Raw genomic sequence first — 11111 nt, 5'->3', positions numbered from 1 at the left:
AAGGATTACAGAGTAGGGTTTACAAAGGGTCATAATAATTAACCCCGGTTGTCAGGATATTATGGCACCGAAAGTTACACAGTATTTCATTTACATTATTTGTTTAGTTCTATACATAAAGGGTAACTTATTCACAAATGCGTGAGAACAGGCGTGTGAGGCAGTATGTCTGGCCTCACACTTTGTTATTCATATTTACGTGAGAGGTATTCAAGCACATTGCGTATTTGGTTCTGTACATGAGAACTGATATAGTTACTAAGTGCAAAAAAGTGGATACAATCTTAATATGTCGGCTATCTTGCCATTAGAGATGAAGTGTTGTGCCATTTCACACACAGTGTGCTTGGACCTGTCCCTAAAGGTTCTATCTTCACACAGTCGAGGACGTAGTGTTCAAGTGTGTGGCCATATGTATGGCCACACACTTTACATTTAGTTTTGTTTACATCTGCTTGAGGAACATACTGCCAGAGGTACTTATATCCTAACCTTAATCTAGCGGTTACAACATCTTGTAATCTAGTGATCTTGTTACTTGCTCCATATACATGTTTCACTTGATACATCTCATCATGGTAAACTATGGATCGACTAGTGCCTGTTTGCACTTGTCTACTTGCGTCAAACTCATCAATAAGTTCTTTCCTAATTACAGTTTTAAGGGTTCTTTTGACAGACCCAAATTGTATTCAACGGTGTCTTTGTTAGACGCGAGTTTGGCGAGGGCATCAACTCTGTCATGTTTTATGAGGCCTATGTGAGAGGGGATCCACAACAGTTTGACCCTGACACCCCGGTCAACAAGGCACGCATATTTGTGTCTGGCTTCAGAGACAAGAGCGTGACAACCTGAGTCTAGGGTACCAAGGGCAAGTAGTGAGGATAGAGTGTCAGTGATGATGAGACTGTCAGTAACAGTGGTTTCACTGAATTTATTAGCTGTGAGTATGGCAACTAATTCAGTTTTTAGAGTGGATGCCCAGTTGTTAATTCTAACTCCTTTCTCAATTATATTACCGTCAGGTTGAGTCACAACAATAGCACTTCCAGCCCTCCCACAGGCGGTGTTTAGAGATCCATCAGTGTAGATGGTCTGTGTGATATTATCATCAGTCTGTAGAGTGTGTATGTGTTCAAGGGCTCTCAATTTGGCAGTGTGTTGGAGATAAATGCTTTGTGTAATTAATTTTTTAGGCGGATACGTCGGTATTGTGATATCGAAGGGAACTGTCCGCCAGGGTGGCAGGAAGCGCTGTTGTGTCTCAACTTTGTACAGGTGGTCTAGTCCAAACATCTTCATATGTGTAGCTGTAGTTTGGATCCATTTAGACTCAGTAGTCCCATGGTTCATACATTCTAGCAATTTTAAGGAAACAATGTTATCAGGATCACCACGCAGAAGCCTCAGGGCTATCATGAGTTGACTTCAATTATTCTATCTTTAACACTGGGTATACCTAGTTCTTTCCTCATATTAAGTACTTTAGTGCTCATGGGACATCCTAGGATAATTCTGAGGGCTTTATTTTGCATTTTCTCGAGCTTGTCAACGCCTTTCCGTCACGAATGACCAGGGCTGGTGCGTGGTAATCTATCAGAGATCTTATATAGCCTAGGTACATTGTTTTAACAATTCTAATATTAGCACCATAGTGCGGGCTGTACCCCGCTACACTTCTAAGAGGTCTCAGTCTGTCAGTACATTGGCGGGTTAGCTGTTGTATAGCAGGTAGGGTACAAGGGACGGAAACACCAAGATATTTAAAAGAAGAAACATAGTCAATAGTGTTGTTACCTATCTTGAACTTGGCGGGGCCGCGTTTGCGGTTCCCAGCTTGTTTGTTGAACACCTTAGTTTTCTCAGTGGAGATAATAAGACCGAGGTGTTCACAGGCTGCGTATACATGGTTCAGGGTGGTTTGCATTTCACGATGAGTTTTAGTATGTATAAGAATATCATCAGCATAGCTGATTGATATATTGCTGGGGTTGTCTGGTATTAAATTTAATAATGCATTCATAAGAACATTGAACAAAGTGGGGCTAAGTACTCCACCTTGAGGGGTACCAAGTTGCATGTCTTTAACTTCACTTTTGTAACCCTGAAACAGTGCAGCAGCCAGGTGGTGGTGGTGGTACAGGGGGTGGTGGTACAGGTGGTGGTAGTGGTGGTACAGGTGGTGTTGGTGGTACTGGGGGTGTTGGTGGTTGTGGTACAGGTGGTGTTGGTGGTGGTGGTACAGGTGGTGTTGGTGGTGGTGGTACAGGGGGTGGTAGTGGTGGTGGTGGTACAGGTGGTGGTGGTGTATAGGAGGTGTTGGTTGTGGTACAGGTGGTGCTGGTGGTACAGGTGGTGGTGGTGGTGGTACAGGTGGTTTTAGTGGTAGTACAGGTGGTGTTGGTGGTGGTGGTATAATGGGTGTTGGTGGTAGAGCAGTAAAATATGTGTCTTTCACCACTACATCAAGGATTTGAGTCCTACTCGGCCCAGACACACGTGAGAAGGGTGTGACCCTCACTACCAAACACCACAGGTTTCTCTGAGTCCGACTTCCTTCTGTACCAATACTGGATAGACCAACCACCTGAACGGCTAAATAAGTGGTGGAAATTATAGCAAAAAAGGAGGAGGAAATATGACATAACACTAGGTGTAATCGCTCATAGGAGCGATTTTCGTTTGTGCAGGACAATAAGACCCTTGTAGTTGAGGCGATGAGTATAATTCGGTCAAAACCTGTTGAATACAATTCACATATAACAACTGCTGGTACATCAAGACACAGTTTGAATAATACGATCAATATTCACTACATAATTTCACTTTTTAAAATTATTTAGAGTTCTCAGAGGATTCAACAGTTCACAATCACACTCACGTTTTGGGATCTAGTGTTAGATCAACGAGAACAAATCTAATGTAATGCTGGTGATATTGGCTGACGAGAATCCAGATGCTGCCTTTACAGTAGAAGGCGATAGACTGTCCCTCAGACATTCACACAGTTGTTACCAGTTCCATTTCGCTTAGTGACATGTGGCCGGCTCGCCCATTTAACACCTCACCAAAGTTCGTTGTGAACACTGTCTCAACTCTCTCCCTTTCTCTTTCTCATCTAGTTTATCTTACTGTGGCTATCCATCTCTTTCTCTCTCAGTTCTAGTTTATCTTACTGTGGCGGTAACACTCTCCCTGTCGGGCTTCACACAAAATTACGGCCTACCATTAGATTCACTCTCTGACCCCTTCCAACAGGAAGAGTCTCGTCGCTGGGCGTATTAACACTGTGTCCTTTGTCTTCACTTTAACACTTCGCACCACGCAATCTGCGCTCGGTAGTGCCTCCGGTACTCTCTCTAGCATCCACTGACTCCTGGGGATGGACTGTCCAGAGATGATCACAATATTCCAAGCGTGGAGATTACAGTGAGTTTTGAATAATCTTTGTCACTGACGCAGTGTCGGGAGATATTCCTTCACCCACGTCTTCCAAAAGTAAGGTAAAAATACTAAAAAAAAACATTTAACACTTACAGATAAAATACTCCAGTCTAGCTTGATCCAAATTTATTTAAAAATAAAATCCATTCTTCTTGTTTTCTTTTGAGCGAAAAGGTCAACAACTTTCTCATTGATGTTTGGATGACTGTTAAAGAAATTTTTCTCCTTTGAAATCATTGCAAGTGTATTTAGCCTTTCCTGATTCATAGTGCTCCTCAGAAAAGTTTTTATTCTTTTTAATGTTGAAAAGCAGCATTCAGGCTCTGATTTAGTCATAGGAATTGTCAAGAGGATTTTTATGAGTTTCGTAATCTCACTAAGAACACCATCTAAATTATTTTCCAAGATAATTTTCAGCAGGTTAATTAACCTGCAATATTCATGCATATCGGACCTACTGTAGAATACTCTAAGTTCAGTTTCAAATTTTTCTTTGTCAATCATGGAATATGCTTCAGTGGTCAATCCTATCTCTGCTGTAGGCAGTTTATTCTTAAAACTAGTGAAGCTTTTCTTGTTGAATAATTTAGCAGCTACTAATTGTTTAGTGAAAGAATATCTCTCCACTATATCAACACATATGCAGTCACATACTTCCTTTGCTTCAGCCATGAGCGTCTTTGAAGGATTCTCACATTACTTTGAGTTTCTTATTTCTAAAATAGCAGTTTGGAAATTTTTTATATATTCATGTACTTTAAACACATCTATTTCTCGAGACTGCATTTGGTTGTAAATTACTTCAACATGAGGCATGATCTGATGAAAAAGCTCCAACCAGAACATGAATTTTTCATTATTCAGGTAGTGCAAAATTCCTGTTGCTTTTGAAATGATTCGATCTGCATTTACCGTCAACTGGATTTCAGCAAGGCAGCTTTTTAAAGGTTGCAAATTTTCATGAACTTTGTTCACGGTCTGTATGTTAAAGTTCCACCTTGTAGAGGATGGGCGCGGAATGCTGACGTTCATATGCTTATTGAGAATGGATACACGTTGTGGTGATCTTGAGAAAAATGTTGCTATAGCCAAAACGTTAGAGAAAAATATTCTTGAGTCCAGCGTAATACTTGCTGCATTTCTCATTATCAGATTCTGTTGGTGCGCATTAACAGTGAATGAAATGAGCATTATTATAAACTGCTTTTATTTTTGCCTGAACGCCCCTTTTTTGCCTTTCATGACATTTGCACCATCAAATGTCTGAGCTCTCAGTTTTTGTCTATTTCCTTGAAGGATTATATCTAACTGCTCTAGAATACATTTTGATATGCCATCTGCAATTTGATTTTCTGGGATAAATAATCCCCAAAAACGCTCAAATATTTCTTCATTCAGCACGTACCGTAGAACAATTACCATTTGAGTGTGTTCTGAAACATCTGTTGTGTCATCAGCCATGACAGCTACAAATGAAGCTTCTTTAATCTCTTTCTTTATCTCATCATGGTATATCTGCAGCAGGCAGTCAAGTATCTCATTCTGAATAGTCTTCGAAACACCTGTGAAGACTGTACTTGTTTCTAAATGGTTCTTTAAATCTGGGTCTAATTTAGATGCAAAATTTATTAATCCCCTAAATACACCTGGATTTACTGAATCATCTTTTTCATCATGTCCATGTAAAGGAATTTCAAAGTTTCCACAAAATGTAATGCAGTCTATTATCTTGGATAAAATTTCACGGTTCTTGGTAACCTTCCTGTTATGCTCATTGATCGAAAGTCTATAGGCTTCACTAAGTTTTTCTTTAATATTTACGCTTCCTAAAAGTGAGAGTGAAACCACGCTTTCAATATGCTTCTTTGACTTTTCACGTTTTTCAATTTTTTCTTTCATTTTGTTTATATTTCTAAAGCCGTCTTTTGTTCAAGTTACATCACTTCCAATTCCAAACAACAAACACGGAAAACAAAATAATGTATTTTTTACTTCACAACCACAGAGCCAATTTTTCCTTTGGTACCATTCTGAATGAAAGCTACAAATATACCTCTTACTGTTGCTTATTCCTGGTTGAGATATTTGAATATCAGGTGAGGGATGGCCTCTTGTCTTAATAGCAACTTTCTCATGAAGAGACAACTGTGAAAATTTAAGTTGTTGAAGTTCACTCACTGTCACAGAACTTGTTTCTTGGGAAAACAAGGAGGCCATGTTAAATTATTTCAAATTCTTCTACACAATAAAGTTTTGGAAAAAAACAATGAATACAAAATGTAGTCTCTATGAGTATGAATCGCATCATCCGGTGTGGTGCTTACGCGCCATCTGCTATATCAAGAGTATTTGAATGTGATAAATTGTAGATGATGTGATATCATACAGTATGATATCTCATCATCTACAATTAATCACATTCAAATACACTTGATATAGCAGACGGCGCGTAAGCATCACACCGGATGATGCGTAAACAATCACCTCCCACACTGATAACCAGATCGGCACTGTGTGATCCAGTGCTCGCCCCCGCTTGCCTCCAGGACATTCGCGTATGCGTGCGACAAAGCAAACGCCCGTTATTGGAACTGTCGAGTAAGACAGTTCCACATACAGGGATTTTTGTTGTTTTCTCTGAATTAGAGGATGGCCATTGACATTAAGTTTAAGGATTATTGATAATAGTTTTAAATGCCTTGTACAAGTATAAATAAATAAACTTATATGATATATTATATTATATAATACATATACAGTTGACCCTCGTTAAAATGGACTAATAGGGGGGGAAGGGTGTCCGTTTTAGCCGATTGTCCGAATTAACCGATTTAGGGGTTAATATTGCATAATATTGCATTATATTTCAAAGAAAATGCAGTGAGTTTGTCCTTAGCCTTGCATACAGTAGGCTCTCGCCAATAACGTCTAATAGGTGCCTGAAAAACGCCGTTATTAGCGCTCACGGCTCGACACAACGCTCTCCTAACCACCTACCAGCCCCCTTCCCACTGACTTAGTAGAATTTGAGGAGCAGCAAGCGCCTGGACAAACTAAAATTAAAAGCGGCTCTACCCCATTGACTTACCAATGAAACTATTCAAGGAGTTCTCCCGGGCTTGCTAAACCCCTCTGCTCCATCATCAATGCTTCTCTCAGTCAAGCCAGATGCCCAGCTGACTGGAAGACCTCTTATGTATCACCAGTGCCCAAGTCAACCAGCCCACAATCCTTAAATCAGCTACGACCTATTGCAATCACCCCAATACCCAGCCCTAATCTGTGAAAGTTTTGTGTTTGACTGAAGCTTATGCTGATGTGCAGAATTAGACCCTCAGCAATTTGGCAACATGAAAACTTCCTCCACCACTCACTGTCTTGTCAGCTTTCTGAATTACATATACCGCCATCACCAGCTTGAAAAACGTCTGTAGCTGTCGCCTTCATTGATTTCACTAAAGCCTTCGACCTAGTCGACCACAATATAATCATAAACAAAGCTATTGACCTCGGGCTTGGAGAAGTCTCGTACCATGGCTTACAGACTTCCTCAGTGACCCGGCGCCAAGAACTGTGCAGCTTCCGAGGGGCTGTCTCTCCACCTTTCAGTCACTCACCTGTAGAAGCGTCCCCAAGGCACCAAGATGGGACCACTCTCTGCTTCCTTATGCTCATCAATGATGCCCTAAGAGGAAACCCCTGCTCGCTGGAAATATGTCGGCGACTCCACCATTGGGATCAGCGTCAACAATTCTGCTCCCCAACTATACCGCCCTTCCAGGATTTATTGAACAGTCTCCAAAACTGGGCCACCAACAACCATGTCACCATCAACCATACCAAGACCATGGTTATGCATCAACCTCTCCTCCGACATTGTCCCACCTCCTTCCATTACCCTAGGTCGAACACACTCCAGGTTGTAGATTCCGCGAAGCTCCTGGCGTCTCGCAGACAACAAAACTAGAATTGGAAACCACACGTCCAGTGGTTGTCAAATCCTCCAGTTTCCGTCTCCACCTCCTCCGCCGACTCAAGTCCCTCGGGTTCCGCACACGAGCTCCTCAGTGTATACACAACATTCACTTCCCAAGCTCACCTATGCCCCCACCTGGTCTTCCTCTAAATGCCACACAACGTAAACACCTAGAAAAAGAGAAATTGAGGGGGCATGCAAGATTCTAGCCCTTCCTACTCACATATCAAGCTCAACACACTGACCTTTAGGCTCTTTATTACTGGCCTCATCTGCAAATTTGGTAAGAAGCTTCTACACTACCCCGACCGGCCCCTACTACCCACCTGAGATCCCCTGTCCGAGGTAACATTCGACACCACAACATCCAGCCCATACGGCGCCACGGGCTTGATCGCTATAAGAACAGCCCAGTCCCAACCATTAGCAAAAATTATCAATAACATGTAATAAAATCAATTATTCACTCCCAGTAAACACTGCTCCTACACTGTCACTATGTTGGGAAATGAACTGTAGTTTGAGCTGATCCCCATCTAAGTTACTATATGTCTTATTTGTGTCACTTATGTCACTTGTATATTATTTATGTTCGTAACCCATTCCCCAAATATGTAACTGTATATTTTCAACCTTCTGGCTGCCAAGCTCTCCAATAAACCGTTAATTATTATTATTATTATTATTATTATTGATACGCCGCTTAAAATTTCACCCATTTGTTCCCCTTTGAAGCCCTGCCTAACACTTTTTGTTAGCTGAAATAAAAGGATTTGTTATTCAATCATCAGAATAAAAGAATTTGAGTAATATAACACTTACCCGTAGCTTGGGGGAGTTTTTGAGGTGCTTGGTGTGTTTATTGTTCCGTGGCTGGGCATGGAGGCTACTGCGTTGAACCTCCATCCCCGTGCTGGCCTCTCGCACCCGGTTCACCCACTTCGGCTAACACTTCATCAAACCCCGCAAAGTCAAAATCTTCAGGCGTTTCCCCAATGTCATCAATGTCTTCATCAACTTCAATCTCTCTCTGTTGGTCTTCCTCGGCTGGCCAGCGTTGTGAAAGAAAGCGAGTGATGAGTGACTGCTGCCGGGCATTCACTCGCTCGTTGTACTGCGTCTGGTATTTCCTTGAAATAGATTCTATAACTCCAATCACGTGCTCCCTTTCACCTGATTCACTCTCAATGTCTTGGATCATCTCTTGAAGGCTGGTAAAGACACCCAATAAGAGTGACAGCTTCTGTGTCGTCACTTTCCTCTGCTCAGTCTCCCCTGCATCACTCGCTGCATCACCACTCTCATCACCTTCTTCATCCTCCAGGAGATCCTCGACGTCATTTGTGTTACCTTCTTGCATCATTTCTTCTAAATCTTCCCGAGTCACTTCTTGAAATCCTGGGGCTGGGATACTGCGGATGGTTTCCAACACTTGGTTCATTAGCTCTGCTGGCTGCTGTCTCTTCGTCTCGGCAGACTTGAGTTGTGGCAGGAGTGCCGACCAGGCATGCCTAATGGTTGCTTTCGTAGTATTTCCCCAGGCTTTTACAAAGAAATTGACTGCCTGGCGAATGTTATAATTTTTCCAGAAGGCAGTAACAGTCACTGTGGAGGTTGAAGGTATGCCAGGAGGAGGAGTGGAGGCGGAGGCTGTGAGTGAGGCAGGCGGAGTAACGGAGGCGGTGGGTGAGTCATGCGGAGCAGCAGAGACGGTGTGTGAGCCAGGCGGAGTAGCGGAGGCGGCGAGGGGTGGACCCTCCTCCTCCTCCTCCTCGCTACTGCTCACAGTTTCAGCAAATTCCTTCACTTCTTCTTGCTTATCAGTTTCCTTCCTCATCTTGTCATGGACATATTTGTAGTACAGCAACTTTACATTCACTATGATTTCTTGGTCTAGTGGCTGTATTTTGGAGGTTGTATTTGGTGGAAGAAACACAACCTCAATGCTAGGGTAACGTCTTACTAGAAATCGTGCATGACTGGGGGCATTGTCTAGAAAGAGCACCACTTTGAAGGATACATTCTTCTTCCGGCAGTATTCTTTGGCATCCTTAACAAAACAATCATCAAACCACTTCTTTGATAACTCCGTGGACATGTAGCCTTTATTTGTCTTTTCCCAGTAGACATTCAGTTTGAACATATCACATCCCTTGTAAGCTCTTGGTCTTTTATATTTGTAGATCACCAGAGGCTTCATGAGGCAGTCACCTGAAGCATTACAGGTTAGGAGGACACTAAAGCGATCCTTTGCCATTTTCACACCTTTTGCCTGTTTTTCTTTTTTAGAGATAAATGTTGCTTTAGGGGATTTTTTCCAAAACAACCCGGTCTCGTCACAGTTAAAAATCTGATCCAGGGTATAACCTCCCTCTTGAATGATTTGATTGGCAATTTCAGGGAAGGAATCTGCAGCCACTAAGTCAGCAGACGAAGCCTCACCCTGATACTTTGCATACTTTGTGCCACTTCTAATCTTAAACTTATGCAGCCACCCTACTGAGGTATTGAAAGGATGGGGAGACTTAATGTTTTTCTTTCGAGCTACAGCAGCATACAATACCCTTGCTTGATCTCGTATCTGAGGGCCGCTAACACTTGCACTGTCTTTCATTCTACAAGCTAACCATTTCACAAGAAAATGCTCTGTTATCACTATCAACCTGTTTCTATCACTTTTATCATTCATAGCTCGCCTTGCATTTCCATCACTACCGAAATATTTCTTAGCCAGCGCAATACTCTTCTTGGTCTCCTCTAAGTTCCTATTAATATTTCGCACTGTAGACTCAGGACAGTTCAATTTCCTCACAATATCAATGTTCCGTGCACCACTTTCAATGAGCTTAACAATCTGTTCTTCATCCTTGACCGAGTAGGCACGCTTCTTGTGGCTTTGTCTCTTAGCTTTGGGGTCTTTTTTCTCATTCACTTTAAAAGTTCCCGGGCATTCAGGCGGTAAATCACTCCCTCCACCACCTCCCCCAGCCCCCACAGGCAAAAACACGGAAGCCATTGTTGATCACCAACCCTCGCAACCACTGGTTATAGAGGCGAAAATCTCACACGTGGGCGCAGCGCTGTATTCCACAGAGCGTGTGTGAGAGTGAGGCAGAGCGGACAACTACGTCATCAACATGGCGGCCAAACAAACGCTATCATTGATGCGCTCGGACGCTTCCCGCGAAATCTTATTTCCGTTATTCAAGAGAATCCAGACGTTATTATTGAAAATGGGTATCTATTGTAACTTACTGTTAATGTCGAAAACGTTATTGTGGAAGTCGTTATTGGCGAGATCCTACTGTATGTCCGAAACTGTTTGCTTTTTAACACCATACTCGTCACAAACTCTAGCCACCGAAGCACCAGCCTCTAACTTCCTTATAAGTTCCAGTTTCTGGTTCACAGAAATGGTCACATACTTCCTCTTCAGCGTATTACTCCCCCTTGAAGACATGATGTAAAATACAAGGCTGAAAGATCCCTAATCACTGAAATATCAACGAAAATTGCAGGGCAACACAACAATGATACTCGAATATGGCGCTAAGTCAACAATGACTGGCGGTCTGGTGCGTGCGCCATCTATCGGACAATCCCAGAACCAGAAATTTGATACGGACAGTCCCTCGCTTAGTTCAGATTTCATCCAAATTATCCGAAATCCGGATTAAAGGGCTCCGAATT

The 11111-nt window shown here is 42.3% G+C and overlaps 1 protein-coding gene across 1 annotated transcript in view; it reads left to right on the top strand.

Annotated features, from left to right (window-relative positions):
* The first annotated feature begins 2809 nt into the window (after nucleotides 1-2809).
* Nucleotides 2810-11111, top strand: part of LOC121855082 (flavin-containing monooxygenase FMO GS-OX5-like) — a 68612-nt gene continuing 60310 nt past the window's right edge. The window contains 1 exon segment of the mRNA XM_042349907.1: nucleotides 2810-3430. Within this exon segment, the coding sequence (XP_042205841.1) occupies nucleotides 3384-3430 (47 nt within the window). The 5' untranslated portion in view covers nucleotides 2810-3383.

This window comes from Homarus americanus, unplaced genomic scaffold (assembly GCF_018991925.1).
Source record: "Homarus americanus isolate GMGI-L3 unplaced genomic scaffold, GMGI_Hamer_2.0 scaffold39088, whole genome shotgun sequence".
NCBI classification, from domain to species: Eukaryota; Metazoa; Arthropoda; class Malacostraca; order Decapoda; family Nephropidae; genus Homarus; species Homarus americanus.
The sequence above is the reverse complement of the archived record's forward strand: the minus strand, read 5'-3'. Positions and strand labels throughout refer to the sequence as shown.